Here is a 20,535-nt window from a genome sequence, read left to right on the forward strand (position 1 = left end):
TTATTCCCTTTTTTTCTGGGTTGTGCTGATTTGCATGTCCATTTGGCTCATGATGACCTATATTCAGTTTTAGCTGATGCTCCCACAACTTTCATGCTCCCCCCACCCTTAAAACTTTTAAAATACGTTGATGTGTATACTCTATATATTTTGCAAGGTGTTAAATATTCATATTCTTTTATCTTCAGGCGCTTAGATGCTAACCACATTACTGCTGTCCCAGAAGACAGTTTTGAGGGCCTCGTTCAACTGCGACACCTGTGGCTGGATGATAATAGTTTGACTGAAGTCCCTGTTGTTCCTCTCAGCAATCTTCCATCACTGCAGGCCTTAACCTTGGCTCTCAACAAAATAACCAGCATCCCTGATTTTGCTTTTACAAATCTCTCAAGCCTCGTTGTCCTGTAAGAATTTGCAGCTTGTTATTTTGCTGAATACCTACAGATTTTGTTGTGCTATATTAAGTACTTTATTGCCATTCATATAGTAGAAAAATGGCTGCTGGAAAACATTAGCATGTGTGATTGTGCTCATTTATAGCAGTGGTAGTATACACATGTGCTGTACATAGGATCTTGTTGCTTGAACCAAGTGGTCATCAGAACTGACTTTGATAGTACAACTCCCTTTTCTTTTATTCAGTGTGAGGGGACTGTGTCTTTAAATGTTGGTCTCCCCATCCCTGCCTTAGTGATCAACACTGACAATTTGGCACATATATGGTACAGAAATGCATTGCGCACATTTCCCAGCTCTTGGGTGTGCGCCTTTGTGAAGCATGCTTGCACTGGGTTGGGCATCAAAAAGGGCAACCAAAATTCCAAATGAGTTTGCTATTGGGCTCTCTGCCAAGCTTTATTTATTTAGCATTTTTGAGAGAGAGAATTCCCAGAAGCTCTTTGGTTCAAGCGCCAATGCAAAAGATAAGGAAAGGGAATCTCATTGGCTGTTTATGGTTCACATGATCAATCCGTTTCAGTGATGGGTAGCAAGGAAGCAGACGTGAATGAATTCTTGTAGATCTGTGATGTTTGCGTGGGTTGTGCAGGATCTTGTTCTTGTGTTACAATCTGCTTGGCTTCCATGGGTCCCACTACAAGACTGAGATGATTTAAGTGGGATGGGTGTGGGAGATAGCACCCCTGCCATTCAAGGAGAAAAGACAAAATCTGGTCACTTTCTATACAGTTCCCTGGTAAGAGTAAGGTGTGCACAAAAAACAGAACTCTTCTATTGTCAATTTCAGAATCTGAAGGTAACCTCTATCACTTAGGAACTGCATTCTTAAGATGGGGAATGCAGGGTGGGGTTCAAAATCATTAGCTTGCCAGTTCTGCTACCTTGCTCAACAACAAAAGGGGGTTTGTGTATTAGCAACCTATCAGGCTGGATGTTCCTTGTGAGTGCAACACATTTTTTGCTATCAAGTAAAGCTATTTTTGGAACCTTAGCTCTTACATAGTGATTCCTGTGGTTAATAGATTACCCCTTCTGCTTTTTTTTTTCAGGCATCTCCATAACAATAAAATAAAAACACTGGGACATCATTGTTTTGATGGATTAAACAACCTAGAAACCTTGTAAGTATCCTGCCTTTGGGGCTCTGTGATTGAATAAAGCACATTACAAAAGACTTGATGGCATTGAATATTGAGATTAAGATTTGTTAAGGTTTTGCTTTATAATTATGATGTTATGGTAATTAGTTGTATTTACTTACATATACAAATATGGTTAATGCTTTGTTGCACAACCCTGAGCTGGTCACATCACAACTTGCCTTTCTTTCCCAAGGTTTCCAGTGTGGGCAGAACTTTTGACAGCAGAGCTGGGGGAAATTATCTTTAAAAAAAAAAAAGTTTTCCAATGTTATTCCAATAATAGCCCCATTATAACAATGCCAATTCATATCCAATTAATACAATTCTTAATACAAATTGATCAAATACCAGATTATAAATTTTAGTTAAAGTGGCCCCCATGTGCTAGATTTGATGGCTTCCTAATTTTTTTTCTGTGTTCCAAAATCTTATTAATTTCAGTTACGTTCCAGTTAAAAAGATACTCCTTTATAGAACAGCTGCAACGTTGATGATTTATATTTGTGTTGTTACATTAAGTAATTTATAAAATACAATGTGTCTGTTTTAGATTGCTTTCAAATTGACTGTTATAAGTTTTTATAAATGTCTGATTATGAAGAAGCTCTGTGATTTCTCTAGCTCTGCTTTGAAAAAAATTGTACCAAAAAACTGGTTTGTTTTTGTTTTACTTTGAGGAAATAGATTAATACCAAGAACTTCATAATATTAAAGATGCTGTTCTTTTCAGAGACTTGAATTATAACAACATGGCAGAGTTCCCTGAAGCAGTAAAAGCACTTCCAAGCCTAAAAGAGCTGTGAGTATTCTTGTGGCTTCCTTACGTATTTCGTTTTCTCTAACATAAAAACACAAAACAAAACTCCAGGTTTAAAGATGTTGTCTCTCTCACTTCCTGGCAATCTAAAATGGGGAACAGCTTGTTTGGGGATCTTCCAGGTACTTTCCCTGAAAGCTACATGTTTTGATGAAAGCCTCTTGTCTTCTTACTCATGAAGATAGAATGAAACAATGTGCATGCAGTTTTCTTTGCAGTTAGATGTAAGCCTGATCCTGGCTTGCAGCATCTTGGCCAGTGTTTGGTCTAATGAGAGTTTCCATGTGGTGGGAGTCCACAGGATGCCACCAAGCTTGCGTGGAAGTTGTCCTTCATGTGAACTAGCATCTTCACATGGATAGCCTGTAACAGCCACCTCAATTCCTGTGATTTCAGTCACACTTTGCCACTCTTTGTAAGACTCTGACCATTAAAGTGTTATTGTTCTCTAATTTTTGTTTTTAGGGGATTTCACAGTAATTACATTTCCGTGATCCCTGACAATGCGTTTGTAGGAAACCCACTTCTTCGTACTATGTAAGTTTTTTTGGTTTTTTGGTTTTTTTAAAAAACAGTGATTACATTTTTTTTGTTTAACGGATCAGGAAGTGATTATATGAACTGACAATTTGTCTTCTTAAATGTTTTCACTCTAGACATCTGTTTGATAACCCATTATCCTTTGTTGGGAACTCAGCTTTTCAAAACTTGTCAGATTTGCATTCCCTGTAAGTACCCTTTCACTATAGTATGATTGTATCCTTTGTCAGCTCCATTAAAAAGTAACTATAAAAATCTTTTAATTGCATTATTATTATTATTATTATTATTATTATTATTATTATTATTAGACTTATATACTGCCCTTCATCCAAAGACCACAAGGCTGTTTACAACATAAAAACACAAATTATTTAACATAACAACAAAGAACAAACAGAAACACACACCCCCACAAAAAAATATAGGTGCCTTTCCCCTCAACTGACTGGGGGAGGGGGCTCATAGACAGCCCCATCAACTCTTTTTCTGCTCTTGGCGTGTTCCTGTAACTATGTTATCTCTTGGAAGAGAAAAAGCCTGGAGCAAGACTAAAATAAGCACACTTTAAATCATTATAGTAAGTTCCAGTTTTGGTGGTTTGTTTAGTAGTCTTAGGGAGGCTATTACGGGAAAGCTGGTAAAGGTTTTGCTTACAGTGCAAAACCAGAAAACAACAACAAGAGCACTCCCAAATTTATAATTAACATCAACAGTGCTGATAATATCTGTTACACAAGAATGATGATGAAGAATTAGCAATGCAGTTGCAAGACTAAAGTTGTGCAGTAAAGACCACTGGGGAAAGCACCATCATGCAAGATACAGGGAGATCATGTTTGCAGCATGGAGAAACATGTATGATTCTAAAAGATCTATAAGTTCTGTAGTTTAACTGCTATAGGGCATGGCTTAATAGAAGTTTGACAAATACTTAATCACATAAATTGTTTGACAGCATCCTAATGTATATATTTTATACAAAAGCCATTGATTTCCCTGCTAAATTATTGTTTTTTATGGTTGATACCAAATACTGTAGGCAGGCAGTATTTAACAATTTCCTGCTAGGAGATCAGAAGAAGCTGCAGACCTAGTGGTCAGCAACCTTTTTTAGCCATGGGCCAGTCCGCCATCCCTCAAACCAGGTGGTGGGCCAGACTATATTTTGGAAAAAAATATGAACGAATTCCTATGCCTCACAAATAACCCAGAGATGCATTTTAAATAAAAGGACACATTCTACTCATGTAAAAACACGTTGATTCCCGGACCGTCCGCAGGCCAGATTGAGAAGGCGATTGGGCTGCATCCAGCCCACGGGCCTTAGGTTGCCTACCCCTGTTATAGAGCAATGTCAACTCATTATGTATTCTGTGTACCAGAACCCTTTCAGACACTGTTTATGTTCATGACTAATGGTGGAAGCCGATGCTGCCATTCCATTTACGTAGTGGCTTTTGATCTGGCAGCCACCTCTGCTAATGTAAGAGAAGAGGAGGTGATTCCTCCCTCCTTGTTGCAGCCTCTGTGCCCCACTTTCCTGAAAAACTGTTCCCGGGGGATCCCCAGAACAGCATGGAAGCAGGAAGGAAGGGGAATCTGAGAAAGTCCTCTCTTCCCTTGTTACATTAGCAGAGGAACTTGCTGGATCAAAATCCTTTTTTGCAAGTAGAATTGAAGTATTGGATCCCCTTCCTTGAGCCATGCAATCAATCTATAGCAACTGGGGGGGGGGAATATTGTGCAACTGCTCTTCCTGTATATTACATTATGCCATTCTTCTGCGTGACTTGGTTTAACTGTACTTGACTATTACATCCACAACTCCATTGCTGCTACACTATTCTGTCTCTTCTGTGAACTGGATTTTATTGGCCATTGGTTATCATGATGATTAATTTATGGTGATGCCTTCATTGTTGTTTTCTTGTGCTTGCTTGTGAGCACTCTGTTTTCCCCTCTTCCCTTTTCCTTATTGTTCTTCCCCTTGCAAAACCCCACGGTTGTAAATCGGTCATATATTTTGGTATGTTTCCATAAGCTCATCTTGGTGCACACACCCTTTGAAAACATAAGCCTTGGAGATTTGATCAAACAAACCCTTGCAAGTCTTTGCTAAACTGAGAAATGCATTTCAATCACAGTGTGCTTTTTGTACTGCCACCTCAGAATGACTCCCAACTTAGCGTAAAAATGGGATTTGGCTTAGATGAGTCTCACAGCTTCACTTAATCTGAGACCTAATGGGTCTTGGTTGTATTACTTGGCAGTGACCATGGCACAAATGTGGTTATTCTTTAGAAGTGCTGTGCTCCGTTCGTAGGTTTCTTGTGTATTTATGAATAAAAGAAAAGCTCATCTTCCTCATTCCAGTATTAAATTCTCAGAAAGGATGTAGTAGGGCCTACACCAGAGGAAAAGGCAGAGTAGAGGTGGGGAATCTTTAGTCACAGAGGCCCACTTTCCCTTGGCAGGGATGGGAAGAATCCTTGGGGTCTGCACACTGCTGGTGGCTGCAGACATAGAATGCTTACACATATTATTCATTTTCTTTCTCACCCTCACACACACTCTGCATTACTTACTTACCACTTTCTCTTTCTGCTCTCTCACAAATCCACACATGGGAATTTAACATGTACGTCAGTGTCTTCACTGTGAGCAAGGAAGCTGTCTTGGCAAACAGACCATAGTATCAACGACAGAGCAGTCCATTGGCAAGAGTTCAGATTTTGAACATAATTCTGAGTAGATGACAAACACATTTTTCAATATTTTGTGTGGGTTGTTTCCCTCCCACCCAAAAATAAAAGCCTTTGTAAACCATTTAATATTTCAAACATTTCTAAGATGTGCTTAGAGATTTGTACATTGAGATGTGATGAAAATGTCATTAAGTCTAGCATGGATAAATGTAAGTGGAAATGAGATTAGATTGGTATGAACCTTTAATGAAAACCTCTATTCACATAGCACATATCATTGGCTATGTATGACCTCCAGTGCTGTGCCTCTGTAGGCCTCTGAATACCAGTTGGTGGGAATCACAAATGAGGAGAGTACTATTGTACTCAAGACCTAATTTTAGGCTTCCCAGAGGCATCTGGAAGGCCACTGAGAACAGGATACTGGACTTGATGGGCTTTTGTCCTGACCCAGCAGGGCTCTTCTTGTGTTCTTTCTATCCACTAAAGCAACAGTGTGTGTCATCGTATTTCTTCTTCTCCTTCAGGGTCATTCGTGGCGCCAGCATGGTACAGTGGTTTCCTAACTTAACAGGAACCACCAATCTGGAAAGCCTGTAAGTATCTTCTACCAAACTATTAATGAACAATAACTAATTCTAATGGTTAGATTCTCTTTTAAGGAGAACATTTAAAATTAATTTTATTGCTGAGTTTTGGAGATGGGACTTCCTTATCCATATGTTTATGTCACATGAGCCCATTTCAGGCATACTTCCTCCCATGCAGTTAGCATTATGTGCAAGGGAGAGTGGGAATTAATCCATTTGCTTCCTCCCCTCATGTGGGGAGCTTTCCTGTACAGAAAAGGTTCCCTGCTGCAGAAGTTCCTTTCCCAGCACATGAAAATCAAATGAAGCCAGGAACATGATGGAGGTGGACGGGGCCAGTGAGTTCATTCTCACTCTCCTCCTCATTGGATGAAGCTTGGAAACATGAAGAAGGCTAAGCTTTATCTAAGCTTAGGGTATGCAGTTAGTTGGAGAGAAAGCAAAGCATATGTAATTCTTCCTAATGATGTAGGATATGCACATGGTTAAGCCTAACATCGTTATTTTTAAAATACTTTTCCGAAAGAGCAAATGAAAAAATGCTACCACTGTTTCTTTAACTATTGCCCTATTTTTAATCTGTTTCAGCTTTGTTGAATCATCACTGCTAGGGCATTAGTCAAAGGCACATGTATTTTAAAAATGTCCTTTACTGTGTTCAGAAATAAGTGATTGAGTCCTAACTTTCTAGGATAGTTGCATCTTCATTTTAATAATTCTGGCAATTATTATGAATCAAAGTTCATTCACATGCTTCTGTTTTATTAAACAGGACTTTTACAGGCACCAAAATAAGCAGCATCCCCATTGATCTATGCCAAGAACAAAAACTGCTTCGGACTTTGTAAGTAGAAACCTCTTGGTCTTACTATAAAACCACAAAAGTAAAATATACAATTTATATCAATGTTTATTAGCACATCCCTTATAAGGAGCAGTATGTGCTATAGATTTTATATGAGGGAAATGGAACATAATAACCTAAAAAGTCAGAATTGAGCATGTCAGTTTAAAACCACGCAGATCAGACATCCCTGCTATGAGTCATTTGTTTCGGTTGCCTTGTTTTCACATCACTCTAAGCCAAACTGGAGCTTACTGGGACCGCATGAATGGGCAGGCTCTTGTAGAGACTTGCTAACTCCCTGGTCTGTGTGTTGCTGCATCCTCTTAGGGATGCAAATGCCCCCCCTCCTGCTCATCAGTTTGAGCCTCTGTTAAAAAAGGAGGGAGCAATAATCCTTCACTGCTGATCTGCAGACATCAGCTCAGGATAGGTGGCCTGTGCATGTGTATATGGTGTGTGTGAATGCAAGAGTGGCTAAACCCACTACTGATACGCAGCTCCTGGAGAGTTGACTAATGGTGACTGCAGCCCTTATGAATTTGAGACTTTAGTTTCAATTGCTTTTGTAAACTTCCTGATCATATCCCACATCTATACTATCTTTTAAGCTGAAATTGTTCGAAAAACTTTAGAGAAGGCAGCCCATTTTCTTTGGAAAACAGCTAGTGGGGAAATAGATTGTTATAAGAATGTTGGGAGAGGAAGATTGACCATATATTTGTGACCCTGAATTAGAAGCAGTATACCTTCATACAAAATGATAAAAGTAACCTTTTCCTTTTGTTTCCTTTACAAGGGATTTATCTTATAACAACATAAAACAACTTCCAAGTTTTAAAGGTTGCAGTTCCCTGGAAGAAATGTGAGTATAGAGCACTCCCAGTCTAATCTGATTCCCTCCCCACCCCCACCCCCCGCGCCTGAATCTGTGCCACCAAAAATGAAACTCTATAGCTTGTCTACAACTGATAGCAAGAGGACAGTATTTCAAAACAGGCATTCCTTGTTTTCGCCCTAAGTTAATGTTTTGTGACCAGAGTGGGAAGTGTACAAAGTGGTGATAGATGTTAAGTCCTCTCATTACTTCATTGCCTTTTGGTGCATTTCTACTTCTCTTTTGTCATTCTTGCTTCCTCCTCGCTCTCTATTTGCCCCAGTGGCTTCTAGACTTTGGGCTTTATTCAATTTTTGACTTGTGTCTGGGTGGTGTGTGTGTGTGTTTTAAGCAACTGTTAAGGCCCCTTCATCTTGTGCTTCTTGCTACATTTACTGATGTTGTGGTATCATAAGAGTTGGGGGGAACCTTGTAGGATATATAATATAAATGCCCTACCTGATGCACAAAATCCAGAGCTCAATGATCCCCAACAAATGTCCAAGCTCTGTTTAAAGATCTCCAGTAACCGAGAGCCCACTACCCCTCTATGTAAAAATGTTTCCATTGTCAAACTACTCTTACCACCAAATCTGTCCTCTTGAAACTTAAGCTGTTGGATGTATCCAATCTTTACCCTTTATGGAGGTGCTTAAAAAAAACATCAACCTCACAGAACTTGTATTGTTACCTGTCTTCATTGATTTCCTCTGAACCCATTCAATTTGTCTACCTACTTCTTCAAGTCTGCTGCTCTGAGCAGGAGACAGTACTCCAGTTGAGGTCTAACTAGCGTGGTTTTGCAATAAGCTCCAAGTCCACTTCATGCTATTACTGTGTTGCTAAATCAGACTTTCGCCTCGTATCTTGCTTTATGCTCTCTTCCTTGAACTCCTTCTGTTTCTTTCTTCCCCTCCTGCCTTTCTTTCGGTCTTCCACAGTGTCTTTCACTTAATCATTCATTAATAATTTGAAGTTAATAAATTAAAAGTGGGGGTTGTTCCTGTCAGGATAGAATGCAGTGCCATGACTGTGCTGCCTTTTGGTGAAAATCCTTCTCTGTGTAACTAATTTCCATATTTCAGATCTTTGCAGCATAATCAAATTGAAGAAATCAAAGACAATATATTCCAGGGGCTGACTTCTCTACGTACCCTGTGAGTCTATTCTCTTTACAAATGCTTTTATTTTAAGTGAAATGTTGGAAACTAACAGTTGTATCCAATATTGATAGTCAACGTACAGTTAACCACAGCAAGGCAATCATTTGTAAAATAGCTCTCAGCCCAACCGATCCAGCACTCCTCAAAATGTTTCATTTTGTTTTGTCCCTCCTGTCCCAATGCTTAATTTAGGCATCTCCCACACATATGCACTCCTTTCTCCTCCAATTTAAAACCACATCCACAAATCAGTGAAGCCAGATTGTTTGCTGAAATGTCACCATAGACAGGAGGGAGCCTTCAGATGGGTTTTATCCACTTCTAGTTCTGAGCTCACATAAGAGCCATGGTTTATTTCCCCTTAAAAATAAATTAGAATGAGATTAGTATTTCATCCGTTATATTGTAAGCCACTTTGAATGCATGTTGCATATGTGGCAGTTACATACCAAAACAAACTTTTAAGAATTTATGTTAATTGTTGCGTGGGTACATTGGTTTAAATTCACCCTAGAAAATTGGGGAGAAGGAGGCTGCAGTATTGATGGCAGGACAGTGGCCAGGAAGTGGGTGCTGTAGGACTTGCAAAGATCACTGGGGTGAGAGCTTGCTTAGATAAGATACCACAAGTTTTTGATGAGAGAACACAGAAGTGGATCACTGTTTGGGAACAACAGATGCTATATTGCAGAGTGGATCTGCCCCATTCATTACACAGAATAACAAACCTAAAACAATAAAGAAGCAATACTAATCTTAAAACAATAAGGTAATCACAGTATTAGGCAGCAAAATGAATTGCAAAGGGTCCTCAGAGTTGCAAAGGGCCCTCTCCCACATCTTCACATGTTACAGATCTTAATCCTCTGTGACAGATCTTAATCCAATAGGTCATGACAAACTGGGAGGGTGAGCTAATATCTCAGAAGACAGAATCAGGATTCAATATGACCTTAACTGATTGGAAAACTGGGCCGTAACAAAATGAATTTCAGTACGGAATGTAAGGTTATTCCTTATCAGGGTCAAGGATTTGTCCCAGGTAAGAGAGGTAATGACATGGAGTCATCTGAAATCAAATTTAGGTAGCTGGTGCTGGCATCTGGAGAAAAGAGAGCAAGTAGACCTTTATAGTGCCATACTGGAAGGCCATGGTCCACCAAGCCTTGTTTCTCAGTTTTCCAGTGAATAAAATGCCCTTAAGAGAACTGTGTCAAGAAAATTGGTCATTATGACATTGTAAATTACAGTTAAGTTGCAAGTTATTTATGTTTGTTAGAAATTTAGTATGACCTGGAACACAAAGTAATCACTGAAGTGCAAACAATAGCCATGTAGGCATGTCAGTATAAATTACTAACACAATAGCACCTCTTTAAATTGCAGTGATCTCAGCAGAAATTTGATCCACCGAATTGACAAGGAAGCATTTACTATGCTGGGTGCTATTACCAACCTGTAAGTAGACCATTTTTAGAACAGTGCAAGTACCATTTCTCCTTCTCGAAAATATCCACTTCTGTTTCCCATAATGCCTTAAACCCTCATTCAGCTGGCATCCTGAAAGAGCAAAAAGTACCATGTTCCTGCAGCATACAAGAAAACCAGCTACTCACATCACAGCTTGATGTGTGTTGGTGTAAAACGAATGCCACTCAGCCTGTGAAACTTAAGAGTAATGTTGGTCTTCTCTCTCTTCTTGATCCCCTTTGCATGCAGCTCCCATATTTGCAAAAACACACACACACAAAAACAGAAACAGTAAGTGAGTCATTTCCAGGGAACTTCCAAAGTCATTCAATATCTTGACTTTGCATATGGAACAACCAAGCAGAATATGATTTATAGTGGAGTTTTATACAAATATTAGTACATTTTTAGCAACCTGGAGAAATGAAGAGGATTTCTGTGACTGTTGCGTGCATAAGACTGGAAGGAGAGTCCTGCTGGATTAGACTAAAAGGTCCAACTAGTCCTGCACCCTCTTTCCTAATGTTGCTTCCCAGATACCTCTGGGAAGCTGGCAAGCCGAGCATGAAGGCAATATCGCTCCCCTGTTGCTGCTTTCTCCCATCAGCTGGTTTTCAGGGCCACAAAGTTGTTGAAACAAGAAATTGTACATACCATCTTGAATAATAGCCACTGATGGACCTTTCCATGAATTTGTCTAATCTCCATTTCAAGCAGTTGAAGCTGGTGGCCATCACAATATCTTCTGGCAGCAAATTCCATAAATTATTTGCTATGAGAAATACTTCGTTTTGTCTGGTGGGAGATTCAGGATGATATTCTTCATTGGGTGACCCAAGTTTCAGTATTATGAGAAGGGAGAAAAATGTCGGCCTCCACATCATGTTTAATTTACCGTACTTCTGTCGTGCCCCTCCCCTTATGCTGCTGCTCCTAGTCTTTCTGTCTTCTATTTAGTGACTACTGCATCTAGACAAATACCTGCATCGGGCAGCTGCGCTTTGCTAGGCTGGCAACTTGGCTTGGCCTATAACAGCCATTCCCTTTTGAAATAGCTGCATAGAAAGATAATAGATATTTAAAAGCCAGCTTCCAGATTCGTCTGAAGATGGTGATGGCTGGGTTAACTTCTGTTGACATTTGGAAAATCTAGAAAATGGTGCAACAAAGGGAAGAGCATTGTATCTCAAAGGAGGAGACCCAGGTTCAATTTCCTGCTCAGACATGAAGCTTACTGGGTGACCTTGGGCAGATCTCCGTTTTTTTTTTAATTACTAGAACATTTATATCCAACTTTTCCTCCAAGGACCTCAAGGTGCTGTAGTTTTCTCCTCCTCAGTCTATCTTCACAATACCCACAAAGGGTAGGGTAGGCTTAGGAGACTGTAGGATTTTGAACCCTAGTCTCCCAGGTCATAGTCCAACACTCTAAGCACTATATAACAATGCCTCTGCCCCTCTCATCATCTCTCAGGTGAACTTGCTTCTCAGGATTGTTATGGGCTATCATCAATGATGATACCCTAAGGTTATTTTTGGAGGAAGGGAATATTGATTGCACAATACTGCTTAGAGATCCAGCAGCAGAGTGTTCCACTCATCCAGCAAGCAAAATGGCTAGATATCTTTTTAATTTTAGATTTGCATATTCAAGTATTTAAAATTTATGTGGTCTATTTTCCCCTCACACTTGGTTTTTCTGTCATCCTTTTAGAGATTTAAGTTTCAATGCATTGACTTCATTTCCAACTGGAGGCCTGGCTGGGTTAAACCAGCTTAAACTTGTAGGCAATACAGAACTGAAAGAAGCTTTGGTGGCAAAGGACTTTGTAAAACTCAGGTAAGTCAATAACTGGGTCAGTACACCCTGGATTTATCTTACTGCCCCAAAATAAAGTCAATCCAGCTGGCAGTTGCTCTTGCATTTCTCATTAATAGGGCTGTGCGGTAAACCAAATACATTTAACTTCCACATAGAAAACTATGGCTTATATATGATGACTAAATCCAGTGCTCACCTGGAGCAAAGATCTTTGTCCAATCTGCCATTATAAGAAGCTCTACTGCAAGCTACAGTAGAACAAATCTACACTGGGCCTACCCACCTCTTCAGACTTTCATCAAAACGAATTGCCCATCATTGCTTTACAGAAAAAAATACTGTTTTTAAAAAAGTCTCTACAGCTGCTCTTTATTCCTTTACACCCTTTTTCATGCCTCTGTTGTTTTTTTTTAAAAAACTTTTTGTTCTAGTATTTTAGAAGAATGGCTGGCTGTAAATATTGAACATTGACATTTGCACACCATAGATTTGTGGGTGTAAGCACAATTATTGGATGTGGTGAGGTTACATTATATTTGTCAAATAAAGGAAGTAGTTTCAAAGCCCGTTGTTTCTGCTTGGTGTACTATGACAAGCAGCCTGTGTACCAGCCTACTATACATGAAGATAATCAGAATAAATAAATTAAAAAATTGTCCAGTAGCACCTTAGAGACCAACTAAGTTTGTTCAGGGGATAAGCTTTCGTGTACATGCACGCTTCTATAATCAGAATAGATATTGCTCTTAGTTCTTCCTTGACTGGAGTTAGGTTAGTAGAGATGAGGAGCAGAATTCTTGGTAGTTATACCCTCCTTTTAGAAGTCCCTTATCAGAGAAATCTACCAGGCTTGGTTTTTCCACATCTTCTGAAAATTACTGAATGCTAGGGGGCATTCTGAGAGTAAGGCACATGCTCTTAAGCTGACCTATTATCTCCCCAGCACCCCATCAATAGCAGTTTTATAGTTTTTATGGTGGTATAGCATTAGTGGCAATATTTTTAATATTTTAATTAGTTTCTATTTTTATTTGGCATTAACTTTATAGTTGCAAGCAACTTTAAAAAATGTGTCAGAACCCTTCATCTAGATACATGAATCTTTCTGGCACATCCTTAAGTTGGAGGAGAGACAGGGGCAATGCAGGAAATCCAGACAGGCAAGCCAGAAGAATTTCATATAAACAAAATTAACAGTGAGGATGACAGGCGTGTGCTTAGTGCTGTGTTTGCCTGGGAATTCACTTGCGCAACTATGCTGCTCTCCAGGCAGCTTGATGAATGTTCATTTCAACATGCACAGGTAATAGCACGATCGCTTGTAACATCTTGCTTGCCTTAAGATGACAACATTTTAACATAATGTTGGACTACAACCAGAGAAACTTCTTAGATCAGAGCTCATATAGAAAATGAATTCTACAGTACTATTGCTGGAACTTTCATAATCTCTCTAATATAAAACGTATTCTTCAGGAAATCTTATAATTAGCTTTAATCTGAAGCTCATCTTACTTAGAAGGTATTTTGAAAAGGAAAGCAGCTCTGGGAGATGATGTTGTTTTATAAAGAAAAACAAAAGTCAATTAAGAATTCCTGCTTGTATTTTCAGATCTCTCTCTGTTCCATATGCTTACCAATGCTGTGCTTTCTGGGGCTGTGACTCTTATTTAAATGCTAACACAGAAGATTCCAGTCACCAAGATTCAGTTGCACATGAGCGAGGTGAGTCCTCCGATATAGTAGTAGTGTGTGAAAATGGTTCAAATTTTAGTGGGATTTAATGTTGCTAAGGGGAATATGTAGTATTTCGGTTTGCACAATTCTCACAGGGAGCTTTCAACCTGCTCCAGTCTTCAAGGCTGATGGGGATCAGCATGGTTTATCCAATCATCACATCTTGCCTGCCACGATTTGGGTGTGTATGAGTGTGATACTTCCTTCCTCCACTCCCAGCACCAAAGCACGAACACAAAACTGCTCAATCATGCCATGATCTTCTGTGCTTCAAACTATGGGGAAGCATCCATTACGTAACTTAATGAGAATTTGGAGTGCCATCTAAGAGGATTTTGCAGGCTTTCTCCCCACCCTCAAGTAGACTTAAGATATTTTAATTTAATATGAAGCAAAAGTGTCAATTACAGGAATGTATTTTTAAGAGTCTAAGAACCACCCAGTGGTTTCCTATTTTAGTATTTCTCTAGGCCTAATCATCTGCCTCTTTAATCAAGGTGCACCGGAAGCAGATTACTTAAGCAGCGATAAGAATGAGGAACTTGGTCAGACAATAATTCACTGTACCCCCACAACAGGTAACTGGACTGTTCCCTACTTTAAATTTATCATCTGAATGTTTGCATTAAAGGTAGACAGAATTCGCCAGTCTGGTAAACAGTCTACTAATTGTGGTGAAATAATTCAGAAAAGATCTTCCTCCTCTTGTGTTGTGCACTGCTGTTGTGCACTGCTGTGTTATTATTTATTGTTTTGTGGTTTTATCTTATGATTTTAGCGCCAATTATGCTTGTTTAAATTGAGACACTTTCGTAGAAATATTCTGCCTTGGTCAGGCCACAACTAAAGTACTGTGTCCAGTTGTGGGCACCACAATTTAAGGAGGATATTGATAAGCTGGAACGTGTGCAGTGGAGAGCAACCAAGATGTTCAGGGGTCTGGAAACCAGGCCTTATGAGGAAAAGTTGAGGGAATTGGGTATGTTTAAGCAGGATAAGATGAGACTGAGAGGAGGTATGATCACCATCTTCAAATATCTAAAGGGCTGTCACATGGAGGGTGGAGCCAAGATTGTTTTCTCCTGCTCTGGAGGGTAGGACTCAAACCAATGGATTCAAGTTACAAGAAAAGAGAAATATCATGATAGACTTTTTGGCAGTATGAGCTGTTTGACAGTGGAACAGACTCCCATGAGATTCAGTGGACTGTTCCTTGGAGGTTTTTAAGCAGAGGTTGGGTGGCCATCTGTCATGGATGGCCTTTAGTTGAGATTTCTGCATTGCGGGGGGTTGGACTACATGACCCTTGGCGTCCCTTCAAACTCAACAATTCTATGATTGTATTTTTCTAACTAATGCCTATCTTACAATAGTGTTCAAATATGTTAGCACTGACAATCTGGTATTTCTCACCATATTTTTTCTTTGCTTTTTTTAAGGTGCTTTCAAGCCCTGTGAATACTTACTAGGAAGCTGGATGATCCGTCTTACAGTCTGGTTTATTTTTTTGGTTGCCTTGTTCTTCAACATGCTTGTCATGTTAACTATATTTGCTCCTTGTACTTCACTGCCTTCCTCCAAACTATTCATAGGCTTGATTTCTGTCTCTAACTTCTTTATGGGGGTCTACACTGGCATATTAACTTTCCTGGATGCAGTTTCTTGGGGAAGGTTTGCTGAATTTGGTATCTGGTGGGAAACTGGCAGTGGCTGTAAAGTTGCTGGGTTTCTGGCCATCTTCTCTTCAGAAAGTGCCATTTTTTTCCTGATGCTAGCAGCCATTGAGCGGAGCTTATCTGCAAAGGAAATAATTAAAAAGGGTAAAAGCAATAATCAGAAACAATTTCGAATTGCAGCTATTTTTGCTTTCCTGTGTGCACTTGTAGCAGGATGCTTACCACTTTTCCATAAGGGAGAGTATTCTGCATCACCTCTCTGCCTGCCCTTTCCCACTGGAGAAACTCCTTCCCTAGGGTTCACCGTTACATTAGTGCTCCTAAACTCCTTAGCCTTTTTGCTCATGGCTATTATTTATATCAAACTTTACTGCAACTTGGAAAAGGAAGACCTCTCTGAGAACTCACAGGCTAGCATGATTAAACATGTTGCTTGGCTAATCTTCACCAACTGCATCTTTTTTTGCCCGGTTGCATTTTTCTCCTTTGCTCCGCTCATCACTGCAATTTCTATTAGCCCTGAAATCATGAAGTCTGTCACTCTAATATTTTTCCCATTGCCTGCTTGTTTGAATCCAGTTTTGTACATCTTCTTCAATCCCAAATTTAAAGAAGATTGGAAATTACTGAGATGGCACATCACCAAGAAAAGTGGGACTGGAACAGTTGCTGTCAATACTCAAGGTGGCTGTGGGGCGCAGGATTTTTACTATGACTGTGGCATGTACACACATCTGCAGGGCAACCTTACCATGTGTGAATGTTGTGAATCACTACTTATATCAAAGCCTGTGCCATGTAAACACTTAATAAAATCCCACAGTTGTCCAGCTCTGACAGTAGTGCCTTGCCAAAGGCCAGATGGCTATTGGTCAGATTGTGGTACCCAGTCTGCTCATTCTGATTACGCTGATGAAGAGGACTCTTTTGTGTCTGACAGTTCAGATCAAGTACAGGCCTGTGGACGTGCCTGTTTTTATCAAAGCAGAGGTTTCCCATTGGTTCGTTATGCCTACAACATCCCAAGGATTAAAGACTGAAAGACTTTACTGCAAAGCATGTGATTAAAGAGGAGGAAGTGTGATGCTTCAAAGACCATGGCTGTTCTGACCTTTTACCTGGAAGCACTTTTATAACCATCACCTGATGTTAGTTAAAAACAAGGGATGTAGGCAGTGAATGTCTTGAACAATGTATTTTAAATAAGAGCTGTTGCTCTTAATGTAAATAATTGGAAAACCAAAATTTATAATCCCATTGTTTTTTACTCTTTTTTCCAAGCAATTATGTATTACATTCTTAGGCTATTTTTCCATGTTGTTATCCAATTGTAACTTACTGCTCCTGTTGTGATGTGAATTCTGCCAACTTTTCTAGTTAAGCACAATACAACAGAAAGCAGTTAACACACACACACACAAATATTTTTAAATGTGACTTTATTATAACAAGGGAAAAAATGTTGCTAACTTTTGTATAGCATTTCTGACTGAATCTCAGGACATTTTACTGCAGGGCCAAAAGAAGAGAGTACTCTTCCCAAATGCAACTGTGAGACAAATACGGGGAAAAACATGCTATGTTTTCATAATTTAACCTGTAGCTAACTTTGTCTGGAATGAAAACGTTTATTTCAGTAAAATACTTTAAACCCCTCTTAATAGAATCTGAACAGTTTGGTTGAATAGCCTTTCAGCTCAGATACTGCTTGACAGCAAACGATAACTATGGGCTTTTGCATGCTGGACAAACGTCAACATGTGTTTTGCCAAATTTGTGCTGTGTGGTCTCAAAGGGCTAGATCCAGACTTCACTGTCCACAGATAGAAAGGCTGCTTGCATACACAGGCAGTTTTTTATCCAAGTGTCCCACTGGTAACGACAGATTTTGCAGATTTCTCCCCTCCACCTGCAGCCCCCAGTGCCAGCTTCCACACTATTCTGAAGGATCCCCTAACCCTTGGCAATACTGTGGAATGTATTGCAGGGGGATGGGGGGAATTGGCAAAAGTCACCCCCTCCATACACCCCTTGCCCCAAATGTTGTCAGGAGAATCCCCTGAGCATAACTCTGTTCAGAGGTTGCTTCTGCCATTGCTCTGACCCTACAACCTCTAGGGTGAATATAGCACTTATCAAAAGTTGCGGAATAGTCTACTTACATAATTGGGGGTTGCCTAATGCACACCCAGAGCATTTTTGACATAGAAGACAACAGGATAACCACTATCACCTTGAGAGAACCTCAGTTTTGGGATTGTGCCATGTGTCTCGAGAGAGCAAAAAATGTGTGACATGAACAGCCACTGAGAGGTAGAAATGAACATGCTCTTCAGGAAGGGAAATGATGTTTGGGGTGAAATCATAGTACATAGTACTTTGCAATAATAATAATAAGGTTATTTGGAGTAAAAGATTGGGATGTTCACAAACTTCAAAACAAGGCATGTAAGGAGTCCCACAATGCTAGGAATTTCTGCTTTGATGCTATTTTACAGTAATGTGGAAATGGATTGTCTTGCATTAAAGTGAGGGAGGGGCATGGCAAGTTGAATAATTGCATCTTTAGATGTGAGGCCCTGATTGTTTCATAATTATAAGGAGTGATCCTTGATATATGCCCTTAAACTGAAGTCTGAGCAGCATAATATGAATGCATAATCAAACTAAATCTTACATGTTTTAGAAGAAAATGTTAAGTTGATCGCAATTCCACTGCCATACCAGTAATTCTGGCATAATTTTTACTAAATGATTAAAACTAGATCGCATTTAGGAAAATTAAACTGTACATAATGTGCATAAAAAGTCTTTTCTTTGTATTGTAAATTATTTGATAGAACACATGATGGGAAACATGGCTTCAGTGCATTTTGTTAATTAAGGCTACCTCCTGAAATATAACAGCTGCCAGTAGCAGAATGTTTAAATTGTGGTTTATATACTTTTTTGCATTGTAAATAAACATTGGTTGTACATTGTTGTTGTAATAAAACCAGAAGCTTTGTATATCAAAATTATTTAGCTTGTACAAAATATGGGATGCTATCAGTCTCGTATACTGTAATTTTTGTAAGCCTAAATCATTCATAGTAAAATCAAAGAAAATCAAAAAGCAAGAGAGAAGTATCCTAGAGTTTTGTGTGTTTATACTTTATACCTCTTAAATTCAACTTACAGGTTTAAAATGAAAATTCCTGCTGGAAATATTTAATTTATGGTGTGCATGAGTAGTGCTAACTTTGTAATGTTGCTAATGGTTAGGAAACAAACAAAACTTGCCCACAGATGCCAAAATCGACCAGTGTGATAAACATTCACCCTAATCCAGAGTGCTGTCTGTGCTAAGATGCATAGAATTGTAATGTTTGCTTTTCTGGCCATTACTGCAGATATATGTGGTGCGTGTAGAACTGCTCTATTAGAGTGACTGGGGAAGCCTGTTTTGTGCAATAGCTCCACATGTGTGTTGAAATCTCTTCTATCTGCAAGAATTAGTTTCTGCTACAGAAAAGTAGCATTTGAAAATGATATTGCCAACTGAAATGAGGCTCAGTTGTTAGCCGCCCTGAGCCCGGCTTTGGCTGGGGAGGGCGGGGTATAAATAAAATTTATTATTATTATTATTATTATCAATTTTAAGTTTAAATTCTTAGTTTATAACAGGATGTTATGAATGTTGGAATCTTTTAAAAGGTGTTATATTAAATATACACACATATACACTGAATATGTTGCTGAAAAGTATTTTTGTGGAATTCATGAGTTACAACTTTTATACAACTATTTATGCCAGTGATGTTCATGTGAAAAGAAATCAGTTTCTTCATCAGTATTTGACAAATTGCATATTTTGGTTTATGGGTATTAGACGTTCTGCATTTCAAAGGAAACTCTAAATTTCACAAAATACATAGCCCTGTTTGACAAAGGTGTTTCTATTTATAAATGTGCCTACATTAATAGGCTATTGCATAAAACTTGTTTCAAAATAGAGTTCCCTCAACTATTACTGAAAAAAAATTGCTTTAGGTAGCTGTTGTTACACAGAGAAAATGTTAAAATGACATTTTCACATTTTCACATTTTATATTCAAACATTTTAAAAACAAAATTCTCTTGTATACTCTGATATTGAAGGCTTTAGTTGTTGTCACTGAAAATGACTTTAAATGTTTTTAAAATGGTTCACCAGGATCTTGTCATATTCTCTCCTACTTGTGTAGAAAAACTTTTTTACTGGGTTGTAATCACATTGTTGCATAATGGATGGCTAGATGTTCTGTGAATGAAATCCTTAACAACAATCTTCTCAAAAGCACTTTAAAATGTTTCTGCTTGTATATTGATACACTACAGGTTGCACTGCTTAAAAGAGCAGGCTTTTCATGATTCCCATAACAAGGCAGTGCATAATGTTAAAACCACAATCCACTCAAAACAAATGTTGCAATCAATTGAGCTCCATTTTAATAAGGAAATGAAGTGAAATCATTGTGGAAGAATAGGATAATCATATGGGGAATTTGTATAACAAGAGTTTATCCACCTACCAGATTTTAATATAAAAAATGATGCTTATGGTAATCAAAATAGTGCATATGACAAAATGAAGGGAGGATTTGCAGGCACGTTATTGCGTGGGTGGTCCCAGTGGGGGCAGGGGCAGCACCCTGCAAACAAGAAGCTT

At 39.0% G+C, this 20,535-nt stretch overlaps 1 protein-coding gene across 1 annotated transcript in view; it reads left to right on the forward strand.

Moving 5' to 3' along the window:
- Positions 1-18,964, forward strand: part of LGR4 (leucine rich repeat containing G protein-coupled receptor 4) — an 82,291-nt gene extending 63,327 nt beyond the window's left edge. The window contains exons 5-18 of the mRNA XM_083428784.1: positions 189-404; positions 1,509-1,580; positions 2,332-2,400; positions 2,884-2,955; positions 3,075-3,146; positions 6,194-6,262; positions 7,029-7,100; positions 7,900-7,965; positions 9,063-9,134; positions 10,527-10,598; positions 12,325-12,450; positions 14,045-14,157; positions 14,667-14,747; positions 15,609-18,964. Of these exons, the coding sequence (XP_083284910.1) occupies positions 189-404; positions 1,509-1,580; positions 2,332-2,400; positions 2,884-2,955; positions 3,075-3,146; positions 6,194-6,262; positions 7,029-7,100; positions 7,900-7,965; positions 9,063-9,134; positions 10,527-10,598; positions 12,325-12,450; positions 14,045-14,157; positions 14,667-14,747; positions 15,609-16,885 (2,449 nt within the window). The 3' untranslated portion in view covers positions 16,886-18,964. The remainder of the gene's footprint in view (positions 1-188; positions 405-1,508; positions 1,581-2,331; positions 2,401-2,883; positions 2,956-3,074; positions 3,147-6,193; positions 6,263-7,028; positions 7,101-7,899; positions 7,966-9,062; positions 9,135-10,526; positions 10,599-12,324; positions 12,451-14,044; positions 14,158-14,666; positions 14,748-15,608) is intronic.
- Positions 18,965-20,535: the final 1,571 nt, after the last annotated feature.

Source organism: Podarcis tiliguerta (genome assembly GCF_965153285.1).
Source record: "Podarcis tiliguerta genome assembly, chromosome: 1".
Taxonomy (NCBI): Eukaryota; Metazoa; Chordata; class Lepidosauria; order Squamata; family Lacertidae; genus Podarcis; species Podarcis tiliguerta.